A 14,445-nucleotide genomic window follows, 5' to 3' on the forward strand; every position below is an offset into this window, starting at 1 on the left:
GCTGGATGAGGTTGAGGCGCTGTGTGCACAGTGATGTCATTTTTTGTTAGGCCAAAACAGCTGAATCGACTCAAGAAAACAGCTAAAAAAAAGCTGAATCTACGGGGAACAAAGTCGAAAAAAAACTGATTTTTATATGTTGAATTTTTTATTCAAGAATATTTAATTTATCCAATAGTACTAAATTTTCAATATCTTCCTTATCGCTCGCATAATATTCTCTCTGTTCTATTTTATTCAGACAGCTGGGCGGTAGCTGGTTATCAAAACAGCATTTGATTTCTCGGTGCAGCCCATACCTAAAATTTTAGATAAGTTAATTTCTAATTTAAAAATAAATATTAACCTTCTGCACGTCCTCTGAGAAGGTGCTTAAAAAGGTGTTCCAGCACCTTTCGAATGATAAATTGCCTTTTTTTTCATACGAGGTGGCAATTGGTTTAAACAATATTTGTATTTCATTTTGTACTTGAATTATTCATAATTTTAAGAAATTATGGAAATATTTAAAAAACATATCCCTTATGTTTTCTCTCAGTGCACGGCTCTCTTCAATTCGCTCGGGGCGCTCTCTACTAAGTTAAGTTTCTCTCAAATGCAACAACAACCACCAAGCCGTAAAAAATTAAGTATTCGCTGTAAAAAATTGAATATTCGCTTGAGAAAAAAAAAACTCAACACTATTCAAAAGCTTTAACGAAAGCTCCAAAAGTTGTGACTAAACGTATTCTAACTGTTTTGGGGTTTGCAAAGTTGTTTAATAAAAAATAAGTTAGTATACGATCAGCTATTATTTCTAATAAGGGCTAAATAAGGGACTAACAAATGTTTAAATATTTAAAGGTAAAAGTTACTACAAATATGTGCAATGTATTTTGTGTTAAGTTAATAACTATAACTAATCTTTAGATACAAGATTGATAAAGTTTTATGGTCAAAAGTTTTAGAAAATAACTTTTTAAAACCCCCAGAGAAACATAATTTTTCTATTATTTGAAAAATATAATAAGAATTCAAACTTATTGATTGAAAACTAATTGTTTCGTTGTGAAAACGAAGTCAACTTTTTATTTGAAGCACATGAAAATGTTGAGCCTAAAAGTATGCAGACAATTTGTGTTGCCATGGAATTCAAATTCGAAATAAAGTAACCGCCAGTAAAAACCTATCGATAGTTTCATATTTCGGTATATTAAATACCGAAATCGGTATTTTTTGTTGACAGTTACCATAACAACCGAAAACAAAAGTAAACAAAAACGTATTAGTAAACAAACAATAAACAAAACAAAAGTAATTAGTAACCAAAAACCAGCAACTATGAAGCGAACGGGAATATATCGTATTATTGGCAGTATGGCTGATTTCCAATTGGATATTAAACTACGTCACATGAGCGAATGGCTGCCTGTGCCAAAATTCGAATACAACGGAGGATTGCCTCATGCTCCGCACAGTGATCACTATCCTGTAATGTCGTCATCGCCAAGTTCGCGACAGGACGATAGTGGTGGCGGTCAGGACAATTGGTCCGACTGCTTTATCTATGTGCCATACAGTGATGAGTTTAGCTATGGCATGCAAGGCTACTATAACTATTATAATCCTGGTAGTGGTTATTCCACAAGTTGGGCTTCGGTGGGTAGCAATCGAGCCGCCAGCGGTTACAGCAGTAGCAGTAATCTTAGTCAAAGGAATAGCCGAAAGATCAAAGGAAGAAGTCGTCGGCAAGGGGACTCCATTTCAGTTTTCAGCTCCCAAATGGAGCAATTGCATGAGGAGTTGGAGGAGGAGGAGGAGGACGAGTATGGAGAAGACGAGCAACAAGAGTTGGAAGAGGAGCAAGAGCGGGATCCTCAATCACATCGAATGGATGAAGTAAAGTCCAATACCACGCCACAGGGTGCCAATGAAATATTCTACAATCTCAACAAGGAGTTATGCAATGGAGCCACAGCCAATTTGCGTATTGGCTGGCAACAGAAACACTTCAGTCGCTCGGAGCTGCAGCGATACGCGGATCTGGGGAATTGTTTCACTCCCCTGCAGCGTCGCTATCATCGTTGGACCCAAGACATTATCGAGCTACAACAACGTCATGAGCTGGCTCACTCCCAAGCCCATGAGGAGTCATTGGATATACGGGTGCGCCGTAAGCCACGTAAGAGTAAAAGGCGACGGAATACCCATGCCACGCCCACCTCCAGTTTATCTGAAAATGCGGGTCTCTCATCGTTAACCATGTCACAGGTTAGTGTCCAGACCATGGAGGATCCCAATTTCGCGGCTCGCACCTGTCTCATTCACACTCTGATCGATGCCGATGGCGAAGAGGCCTTGCCCGAGGAGGCACATCAACTGCATGCGGAGGGCTTCCAACTGATGTATGTCTATGCCGAACTGCAGGTACATACGATAACACTCCAGGCAATTGCAAATGGTCTTTATCTCTTGTTCATCTCTTTTTAGGTGGACACTCTGCTGCTCACTCTGAAGTATTCACCCTCATTGGGCTTGCTTTATGTCTATCCGGACTTCAATTTCAGTGCCGATGACTTGGATTATATGATTAAAATCAATCGTGACAATGATTGCAGTCAGCTCTATGCCTATGGCTTTCAAAATGTCAATCCCTTGGATTTGGACTTTGGTTCATCGACTGCTGTGACGACGACGACGACGACAACAACGACAACCAGTTCACAGCAAGAAGATAACCCCGATGTGGATTTCGAATTACCCTCTGATGCCTCCACAGGACGTTTGATTCATCATCATCAGCAACAACGAGATTTGGCCAACGAATTGCGTAATCTATTGCATTTTGAGTTGCCACCAAAACGAATGCGGCGCATTTCGCTCATATTCGAATTGAGTGAGGCTCAACACTTCGAAAATGCCAATATACATGTGCGTTACTATGTCCAGCCGCCGGATAATACTATTCTCGATTCCCCCAATGTTCCATTCCCATTGCGTGGCGCCACAGCCACATGTATGCAGGCTGGCGATCAGAGATTAGCCCATCTCTCCCACTGCTGGCAACTGAGTCTCTTGTGCGAGGAACAACACAATCCCGAGCATTTGTTGCACATCTATTTCGAGGTGATTAGCATCGACAGCTGGCAGAGGGAACGCTGTGAGGGCTATGCCCATTATGCCTTCTCTCTGGTGACCCCATTACCGCTTAATCCCCTGGCAGTTCGTCTGCAATGCATGCGACCCCTGGGCACTTGGTTGGACGCCTTGAATCGCTATTTCATCGGTGGCCGCAAACTCTTCGATTTCGTTGGCTACTTCAATCCGAACAATCTGCGTTTGAAGGGCGGTCTGCACAATCGCTTGAATGCTGACATAAGCCAGGCCATGCGTAGTACAGGATTCTTGACGCTTCGTCTGCAGAAACTGCAGCAACGTCAACCGGCTGAGCGGCAGTTGAATGAGCTGCTCGAGAGTGACAGTGAGTCAGCCGAAGTGGGAAAGGCCAGCACTCTCGATGAGGTGATGGCCGCCTATACTGAGGCCCGAGATCGAGTGGAGTCGCTCCTGGGTCGATAGCCCCCCAATTTATCCCTAGAAGTATGCAATATAATTTGTTTTTAGCCTCAAGAATAAAAGTGGAAATGAATCGCAAGACAATTTAAGTTTGAATGAAATGAATTTGAGTGATCTGTTAACTGAAATGACTCATTGAAACAACAACAACATCCTTTTTTTGAAGTTAGTTTAGCCATTTTTATTATTTACTACTAATATCACTCAGTGTATATACATAGATTCGTTTTGTGTCGTTTCTTTTGGGTTGGGGTTGGGGTGGTGGAAAGGGAGGGGGAGTGTTGGTTTTTTTCTTTAAGTATTCTTTTTTTGTTTTGTTTTGTTGAAGGACGAAAGATATTAATAATAGGGTATATATTTTTGTGTATAACACTAAAAAATGATTTATAAAAAAAAAAAAAATTATTAAACAAAATAATAATAATTGCGCTATTTACGGAGAATTCGAGAATTGGAGCACTTAAAACTAAATACTTGCAGCTTAGGGTTCAAAAACTGTAGGAAATATTTGGGGTTCAAAAGGGGGGTGGAGGAGGATTTACACCAGGACGAAGGAAGGACGAGGGCGGGGTTGGAGGTAAATTGGGAGTGGATTTGTTGTAAAGTGAACTTAAGCCACGGGCAGGTATTCACGTGACGGGGTAATCAAAGGCACCTGAGGTGGCTGATAATCATAGCCATTGCCATTGCCAGCCGAGCCATAGGCGCTGCTGCCGGGACCAAATGGATTACCAGAGCCAACCGAGCCATAGTAATCGCTCTGGGCACCAAAAGTGGCGGCACCACCACCATAGGGTGCTCCAAACAAATTGCCATTGGCGCCACCCTGTTCGGGCACATAGCTGTAATCGTCACCGCTCTGTCCACTGCCACGCAATGGTCCAGCCTGTTCGGGATTCAAATTCTGATTGAGAAACTGGAAGCGATTCTTGTTGCCCAATAGACTGCTAGCATCGACAGCGGGTTTTTGTCCAGCGGCAGCCAAGGGTTGAGGTCTAAAAGACACGCACTAGTCAATTACAAGGCTCAAATTGGGTGCTGGGTGATTCGACTTACTCGGGAATGTCCAGGTCGAGTTCGGTAATGGGATGATAGCCAAACTCATCGGCGGTATAGCGGGTCTTGTAGCGCTTGCCATCGGCTCCAGTGAAAGAGTATGAGCCGCTCACCACGAATGTCTTGTCGTCCTTCAGTTTGCCCACGCTGCTGACCTCAATACCATTTTGGGTCTTCAATCTGTTCAAATGGAAAACCAAAAGAGAATTGCGAAAATGTGAAAAACACATAACAAAATGGTAATAACTTTTCTGATTTTCAAGCGATTCTCAAAATATTTAAGACTTGTTAACTCAAAACACTTAATTACAACTGTGCCAAATTTCATAAAGATCGGATGACAATATTACTACTTATATGTATTTAGGTTAGATATTTATATAATCTTTATAAACTCACTCCAGTTTGAATTTCTTGCCGGCATTAAAGTTTTGAAGCTTCTCGGTTTTGGCCTTCATCACATCGCCGCTATAATGGACGGCCGGTTTATCATCATCAATATCCTCGGGCAGTGTATAAATATCGCTGGGATTATATTTAAATAGATCCAGATTACGATCTGTCAAATGTTTGACATCGGCCACCGCCAAAGCCACAAAGCAAAGAAGCAGCTAAAAGAAACAAAATACAAAAAGAGAACCAAAACAATTGCCAAATTAGTCAAAAATGAAACGAAGATGTCACTCAAGATACATAGAAGAAACATAGAAACAGAAAACCCCAAAAAGATTGCCTCGCCCTCCAAACAGAAGATGTCACAAACGGTTCGTGATCTTTCAGTTGGAGTATATCAAGTGTATATAAATCAAAGTCAAAATGCTTTGCATTTAATGTTTTCATTTTTTTCATGTTGGCTCTCGTTGGTCATTTGCATTTGCATTTAATGGCAATTAATCAAAGATGTGCGCGCTTTTTGTTGCCTTCGCTGGGTCGGCAGGGGGTGAAGACCGGTGAAGGGGTGGTCGCCACAGCGTCTCTTTGTCTGGCAAGTTTCGTATGTATGTATACCCTGTAAACTAATCAGACCACCTAGACCTACTAATAGCAGCCACTAAATTGAGTAAAACAACTCTTAAACTAATTTACAAGTCTTGTTTTCTTAGTGTATAGGGTAACGACAAGTCGTTGCCATAAGTTTGCTTCTCCTTTTGGTATTGGTTTTTGTTTGGTGCTAATGCGAGTTGATTTATTTGATTTGCGCCGTCATCATAATCAGTCCTAACCGTTTCGATGAGATTTCTTAGATTTGAGTTTGGCTATGAAACAGAAATCAACATTTCGATTGTGAACAATTCATCTTGTAAGTAATACAATTGTTAAGGGTATTTACCCAGTCTTAATTGGCTCGTTTCCCTCTAGACCCAATTTACTAGCATAGTTCAGTGGGTGTTGAAAACTATCTAATTTTTATCGGATTCAACTAAAAGATATATCATTTGAAACGAAATTTCATTAACTTTCTTTAACATACCACTTTGATATAAAAAGACGTCGTGAAAGACTTCAAAAATCCTAAATTTCAACGAATGCTGAGATCAAATTGAAAACTTCTTCAAAGGATACAGGAATGTGTCCTTGAATATTAAAGATTTCAGAGCCACAAAGGAAAAGCCTTTGCATCTGCAGAAAGAAGCCTAAACCTGGCATAAAGAGATTCACTGATCATCATCTCAAAATTTCTCAAAAAATATATTCATCGAGCAAATCAGAAAACGTGCCAACCTGATCTGTCTAGAATCAAAAGTCTCTGAATTCTGATTTCTAATTTAGATACAACTTCTAAATGGTTTTTATATACTAATTTGTTGGAATTCTAATGAATTTGTTTAAAACAAAGAACTTAGAATTTATTTTTTGATACTTATCGAATATCAACAAATTTAAATGGTTTTTAATAAAAGAATTCGAATGAATTTATTAATTATTTAATGTTTTCCCATAAATATTCGAATTAAGTTTTTGTTCTTCTTCTTCTAATGAAATTTGTAAGTTTGGAGATGAATTTTGATAAAATTTAATGAATTTCGATACAAATTGCAAAAAGGAAACTCGAAAAATGATCAAATCTGGGCTTGGATTGTTGACTTGTCTTTGCCAAATTACTTGGACTTCTAAGGACCTCTTGAGGAGCTTTTGCCTGAAAAGGATCTCTGCCATAAAACGATTGAACTGTATTTCATTTGATCTCCTTGAAATATATTTTTCATGGAGTTTATAGAACTTGATTTGATACCGGCAAATAAAACTTAAGCGAAAAAAAAATAAAACAAAAAATTTGCCCATGAATGAGTTTAGTTGGTGTTAATTTAGTTATAGTATTAAAGTTTCTGTGCTGGCCAGACAAGGATAACTTGAACTCTTGACAAAGGATCACTTGACTATTTAGTAATTGAAATTGTTAAATTCTAAAATAATAATTTGATTGGATGTAGGGAATTTTCTCTGTTTTTTTTTTTTCACTAGTTTTCATTTTGAGTATTTTTTTTTTCATTTAAAATTTATGTTTAATTTTTATTCACACTTTTGTCACTTGTTGCAGTTTTTTGGCTTTTTTTGGGGTTTCTTTTTGTTCAGTGTTTCTTTCTTTCTTTTTTTTCGTTTATCTCAATTATCACCATAAAAAATTAAAATTAACTTTATTTGAATTTTAATATTTTGTTAGCACTTTTATTTGTGTGTGTGTGTGTGTGTGTGTTCACTTACAAAACTCTTCATGTTTGTTGTGTGTGTTTTGTTTTGTTGTTGTTGTTGTTGTAGGACTCTATAGAGAAGTCTGTCCGTTTGGGATATTATAGATATGTATATATATAATATGGATTGTGATTAGCGTGTGAGATGAGGTGCGTTAAGCACAGATTCTAACAAATAAATACAAATCAAGCGACTTCTTGTTTCCTTATATATCATCATTTTGCTATCCACGAACCGGACCGGACAACGAACCGCAGTTGTCGTCGACAGTGACTGCGGCAGAGGCAGCGACAGCAAAAGCCACGAAGCTAAGCCAAGTCAAGCTAAGGGAATGGCATGAACGAAGACTCCATATCATCATCATCATCATCGTCTTCGTCTTCAAGATGATTACAAGCTTTGTAACTTGGTCTTGAACTTGGGGCCAAGGGAATGGATGATCTTGGTAATCTTTGAAGTTCTTCAAGATCATCGATTCTAACCTTTTCAAAAATTGTGTCCAAGAGTTTCTGTCACAAGAACTTGAACTTGGTCTTGGTCTTAGTCTGGGTCTTGGCTTCGATTTTGGGCATGGCTCATGGGTTGGGGGGGGTCCAATACTTTTCGAGAGCTTCTCAAAATCTGGTTTTCTGGGCAAAAAAAAATAAGAGAAAAAATTAAAAACAAATTTAGAAAACCGCCATCATCAAATTAGCATACACGTTTAATGATTTTTTTCTCTTCTTGTTTTTTTTCTTCTTTTTTTTTTTTTGGTGTGTTAATTTTTTATAAAGCATACAATATTTTTTTTTTTTTTTTTTTTTTAGATTTAGATAAAGTCTCTAGAAGGGTAGAAGGAAAGAGAACTAAAAAACATGCATAGAGGAGAGGCAGAGCGTTAATATATGCGACAATTTTTTGGTTTGGGACCAGTTTAAGTGGCTCCATGCGCTGCTGTGAAATCGATATAATCACACCGATCGGATCGGATCCGATGGATCCGACAGCGTTTTGGCTAGAGAAACATTTGATCAAATTATGGCTTCATTCTTGCCACACACACAGCAAGCAGAAGAAGAAGAAGAAGAAGAAGATCTCTAGCCACACACACACACACACACACACACACACACACACACGTTTTGGAGTGTGTACATACATATGTATATGTTAATGCAAGTTTCGTTCAACCTTCGCTTAATTAGTCGTTCCGTTTGGTCTTATCAAATATATCAAAATGCCGTCTTGGAACGGATCGGATCAACATACATAAACATAACTGGCAAAGACTTATTAAGTGAAAAAGAAACACAACTTGCCACTATAGCTTAACATTGATTTAAAACTGTTAGTTAGTCGGTTGGTTTGTTAGTTAGTTAGGTGGTTAGGTGGTTGGTTTAGTTAGTTAGTTCTCGCCGTTTGTCATGTTGCCAAATTTCAGTAGCTAAATTAATTTCCTTTTTCCCCCCATCTAGAGAGAGAGAGAGGTAGACAAATTTCTTTAATATTCTCAAAATTTCAATCAACATCATGATCAATCTACTATAAATCGAACATTATCTAGAATTCAGTTTCCAAAAATAAAACTATTAAATTAAACTTAATTAGTATGAAATTTGAATACTTGTATACAAAATCGAATCCGAAACCGAAACTTTGCTCATTAATTAACAAATAACAGATTCTTATTTATTTATTTTCAGATTTCTTTTAGATAATCTCTATATTTACATGATTTTGTCTAATTTTTGCAATTTGTTTTCTATTATAACTATAATTTATAAAAAAAAAACTATAGAAATAAAGTTTGGGTGGGCTAAAAATATGAAAATTCTTTAGATCGATATACTAAACATCACGAAACATAAGCTATAAGTTGGAGTATCTTTAAAAAATTGGGCATTAAGATAGTTTTAAATGTTAAACATCATATCCTTCGATTTCAATAGGAAAGAAGCTAAAGTCCTTATGAATCGAATCTACTTAAACTTACAAAGAGATTGCTCAAAGTTAGTTTGTTTCTTTTTAAAAACTAATGATGGATCTGCCAAGATGTATGTATATATACAGCTGCAAAAAATAGCATCACTTGCTAAGGTTTTTAAGGTTCAAGGAACATGTTAATATGTTTTTGAGCGTAGAACACATATTTCCTAACCGCTGCACAAGGACTTGGCATTGAGTCAACAAGGTCTTCATAGAGTTTGTTAGGTTTACTTTCCTTTTTGATGTCCAGACCAAAGATTCTCCATGGGGCTTAGGTCTGGTGACTGTGCCGGGCACTCCATTACATTGAGAGAATCCATTGAAAACCTCAGCTTGGCTTTCTTACTGGTGTGCTTATGGTCGTTGTCCTGTTGAAAGACCCATATTGGCGGCCTATTGTCCTCAGCGTATAAACAAAGCCGATCCATAATCGTTTGGACCGACCCCATAATAGGAGAAACAGCCCCATACCATGACACTGGATCCGCCATGTTTTACAGTCTTTAGTCTTGGTGTATTTGGAGTTGAATTCCGAGTACGCCGGACGTATGCTCTAGAGCCATTTCCAGCATACATGACAACATTACATTCGTCAGTTCACAGCACGTTTCGACACTTTTGGGAAGGCCAATTCACATGATCTTTCGCAAACTTTAGATCGGGTTCAGGATCCAATTTATATTTTAGATTTCTCAATAAAAAGGAGCATGCTCGACTCTCTTTCGTCATGTCATGTCGTTAGGAGATTTTCGTTTCGTTTTTCCATATCTTGAAGTTCGTAATGAGTAGCCGGATAGAGAACATCAGTCGTTGGTCCTCAGTCCTTATGATTAACCCCCCCCTTGGCACTGCTCCCTTTAACCCCACCTATTTTTATATAGGAATATATATCTTTATCTTCTTTTTTTTGCATATCTAGCTGGCTAACCGGACTCGAATGAAAATTCATTAATGATGCTTTTTAATTTACGTTTTATGCTTAATAACTTTTAAACGATTGCCGCACGGCATTCATTTTTCAGAATCAACAATAACAACAACATTTTGGTTTCGGTTTCGGTTTCTTGACAAATTATTTCGAAAAAGGTAATTCGTAGTTAATGAAAACGTTAAAAGGGGCAAGGTGTGGGTTGGAGGGGGGTTTGAGGCCTTTCAACAGCTTGTCATGCATAGATTTTCGACTAAGACGATCATGATGATGACTTTTGCCTTGGTTTTTGTGTTGATTTCTTCATTTAAAACATTTCTGAACAAAGAGTTAAACGCACCCCAAAAAACCAAAATATCATAATCATAATCTCGTCTGACATTACTAGAGTGATGGGAGATGTGATAAGGAACTGAGACACATTTCGAACTCGGTCAGTCAGTCATAGATGGCTTAGATACTGGCTGGTCTTGAACTACAATTGGTCAGCTTGGAATGGATCTGTAACCTGTAACCCGAAACGAGTTTACAATGTCAGATTCTTGGCCAGTTTCTGGCCAGAGGCCTCTGAAGTGAGTCATCGAAAGCACTTTAGTTCATTCCCAATTCATTGGAATTGAATTTCTTGGTAAAAGCTTTTTGCATATTCCCATTCCCCCTCCCCACGACACTCCCTTTGCCCCTCCTGCATAGGATCTATGCAAATATTATCATTATCACATTATTATTGCTCTGTTTTCGGCATATTGAACAAATGATTTGCAATTTTAATTAATTTTTTGTTTCTTCTCTCTTTGCTTAAGAAAAGAAAGTGTTTTTTCTTCTTGTTTTTTGGTTATTTGCTTCGATTTTGTTGTTGTTGTTGTTATTTTTTTGCAAATTAACAGTCCCCCAACGACTTGATACGCATCCATTCCCAGCTTCCCAACTCTTTGATAAATGCCGATTTATTTTTAAATTTTGTTTTTTTTTGTTTTATGAATTAATTTAACTCGAAACAATAAAGAAAGATCAGAGAGAGAGAGAGAGAGAGACACACACACGAAGAGAGGGTGGTGAGGGAGGGGCTAATAAATTAGCAATTATGAGGAAACAGAGAAACAAGATTTCCAACAATAAAAACTATTTACCCATAACAAAATATTCTTCTTCTAGTCGCTTGTTTTTTTTTTTTGTTGTAAACTTATGTAAACTTACTAAATCCACGGATTTGCGTCAAACCCAAAGCATTTCGTTTCGTTTGGCATGAAATCAGGCGTTATATTTGTAAGCCATGACTAACTTAACTGAACCATCTAACCATCCTCATCAATAACAACAACAAAAACAAACAACGAAGAAACAGAAACACTTAAAAAATCAAATGCAATAAATTAGAAACTTGATTGAAAGTCTAAAAAGCATATTGATTGCCATTTAGTTAAATTTTTTTATGTCAAACCATTAAAAAATCTCAATAATTCAATTCGGAAAATGCAGCAACATGAATAACAACAACAACAACAACAAGAACATCAGAAAGAACTTAAATCAAATCTAAATTTTTACTAATCATTTGCTTTTAGTTTTAGAATTTCCTTCCTTCTTTGATTTATCTTTAAGTGAATATTTTATCCCACAATGGGGAGATGTTGCCCCCCCTAAGGTATGCAATAGACTGAAAGAGTATTCATTATTTTCAATAATTTTCTTCATAACTTTTCTTTACTTAGAGAAAGCTTCACATATTCCAGAATGGTTTCAAAAGCGAACTTCATTGCATACTTCAGGGAGCAAGATTTTTCAAATGATATATTCCCTTTTCATAATGATGTCATTCTTATGCTGAATTCTGATCCGTTAGAATACAACCAAAATCGAGTTTAAGCAAAGACAATAGGATAAAAGGACAACAGGATAAAGTGTTAAGCTCAGAGGATTTTCAAACTGTAAGGATACTCTAACCGCTCGGTGAAGTTTTCTCTGAAAAGTCCTTAATAACACAGACACAACAAAGAAACAAATTCAACTGAAATTTGTTTAGTAAGAAAATGTCAAACACTTGATCAAGTGAGGAACTAAAAAGTAAACAGGGCAACAACAACAACAACACGAGTAACTTACTCAACAATTCAAAAAATTTGAATAATAAATCAGAATAAATCCGATATATATCTTCCCACACTCTCGTGGATAGATAAATATTAAATCAGCATCAATTTCCCATAAGCCAAAAGCTAGAACACAATCAGCAAAACTCATTTGCATGGGGCAGATCCCCGCCTCCGCCCACCCCCACTACCACTTGTCCACTGCTCCCTTCACCCAGCTTCTGTGCCGACACGTTCCGCCGTCACGCCCAGCCCCCGCAACCACCTGCTGCTACCCCGCCCCCAGCCCACCATCAATTGGATTCGAGTGAACCATTCGATTCCATTTTCGATTTCAATTTGACGCCTCTGGTTTTTGTCATATTTTTTGTCGTTCGGTTAATATGCAATTTTTTTGGTTTTTTTTGGATCATTTAATTTGAATTAGTTATTATTATGGATATTTTATGACTGCATTTTGATTATGAGGCAGAACATATTTGTGTCTGTGTGTGTGTGTGTGTGTGTGTGTGTGTGGTAGGAGTAAGTGTGAGAGTGAAGAGTATTGCGGACCTTTTTGCTCGACTGGTTACTAAGTTCGTTCATAAATAATAACTGTCTAAAGCTTTTTTTTATAGTTGGCTTAAGGAAATACTCCAAATAATCGAACAAAAGACGAAGAAAAAGAATCATAACATAACAACAAACGATACCGGAATCAAAATACGATGAACCGATATTATTTATACTCTTTTCCACTTGGTTAAAGTTGATAAAGATATTCAAAAGCCGATTAGGTGGATGAACTCTCTAAGCAGAAGACAGATTGAAACAGATTGGACAGAGAGAGAGATATAGAATGAATTCTATATAAGCAACTGGGAGATATTAGCCCCTTAAGGTATGCAATACCAACTCTGTATGATTAAGATCGCATGATATGTAGAAGAATCGCAAGGACAACATTATCTTGGACATAAAATTATACAAGTAACTGTTTGAATGGTGCATCTAGGGATAATAAGGGAACACTACCCCTTAAAGTATGCAGCGACTAAGTAATAATTGTAATGTTGGTCTCCCTTTTATAAGTTGGTTTAGTTTCTTCCTACTTTCTGGTTTTTAGCTTACGGAATCAGCTGTTCAAGTGACTTTTGTAGGGATATGGCCCATGATCAGGATCTAAATAGATACATCAAGGGGCGAATTCGATCCTTCCTCCATGTGGAAGAGTGCTACTTCCTTTTCCCTTCTGGGTGACTCGAATACCCGGAATACCCGGAGCGGAGCTAGAGTATGAAAAAACCATTTTAGAATTAGAATCTAAAAACCGAAACAGAGACTGGTCTTGTTTTTTTTTTCTTTGCTTTTTTTTTTCTTTTTGACCGGTTATGCATATGAAGATTTAAAAAAAAATATATACAAAAAAATCTATTTTTTTTTTTTGCTCCTTTTTATGGCTGTTTTCTACATAGTTTTTTTTCGGTTTAGTTGTTGTTGTTGTTGTTGTTGTTTTCTTCTCCCTGCTGCTTATATTTATTATGGCTTACAAATAAATAATCAATAAAAAATTTGCATAAGTTAAATAGAAAGCTAAACACGTTTTGCTTTTACCCCACAATACACACACACACGCACACACACACACACGAAAACGAGCAAAAAACGGGAGAAAAAAAACGCGTAAAGAGTTCGAGTAACATTTTCGTGATTTTAGTGACCAGTTTTGGTTTGAATTTAGCTCGTAAATTTCTAACCGTTTCCCCATTCAAGACTGTCTAACTAACTGACTGACTGACTGACTGACTAACTGACTAACTGACCAACTGACTGGCCGACCAATACGAACGAACTAAGGCGTGACAACAGGTGCAATCCAAACTTGATACCGATACAGATTTGCGGTTTCTTCCTTAACATGGCAACAGACTAATAAAAATAATCGCCCCAAGCCCCAACCCCTAAGTTTTTTTTTTTTTTGCAGCATTCAATGGGGATGGTGGTGGGAAGAGGGGGGATCGTAAAGCCAAATTAACAGGCTATAAAAATGTAAGAAAGAAGGGAGAAGAAACGGCCATAAAAATGCTCTATTGTCTTAGAGATTTGTCTTTTATTTCTTGTTTTGTTTTTTCATTATATTTTGAATACTAATTATATTAAAATTTTATACCGCACACACAC

At 37.4% G+C, this 14,445-nt stretch overlaps 2 protein-coding genes across 2 annotated transcripts; one reads left to right on the top strand and one right to left on the bottom strand.

The window, feature by feature from the left end:
- Positions 1-1,320: 1,320 nt before the first annotated feature.
- On the top strand, positions 1,321-3,558 carry Mks1 (Meckel syndrome, type 1). Its single transcript, XM_068300771.1, has 2 exons — positions 1,321-2,406; positions 2,470-3,558. The coding sequence occupies exons 1-2, from the start codon at positions 1,321-1,323 to the stop codon at positions 3,556-3,558; spliced, it is 2,175 nt and encodes a 724-aa protein (XP_068156872.1).
- Positions 3,559-4,124: 566 nt separating this feature from the next.
- On the bottom strand, positions 4,125-7,377 carry Cpr11A (Cuticular protein 11A). The gene is made up of 4 exons (XM_068303716.1): positions 7,315-7,377; positions 5,011-5,222; positions 4,612-4,791; positions 4,125-4,550 (listed from the first exon to the last, which is right to left on the bottom strand). The coding sequence occupies exons 1-4, from the start codon at positions 7,324-7,326 to the stop codon at positions 4,166-4,168; spliced, it is 789 nt and encodes a 262-aa protein (XP_068159817.1). The 5' UTR covers positions 7,327-7,377; the 3' UTR covers positions 4,125-4,165.
- Positions 7,378-14,445: the final 7,068 nt, after the last annotated feature.

This window comes from Drosophila tropicalis, unplaced genomic scaffold (genome assembly GCF_018151085.1).
Source record: "Drosophila tropicalis isolate 14030-0801.00 unplaced genomic scaffold, ASM1815108v1 contig_158, whole genome shotgun sequence".
NCBI classification, from domain to species: Eukaryota; Metazoa; Arthropoda; class Insecta; order Diptera; family Drosophilidae; genus Drosophila; species Drosophila tropicalis.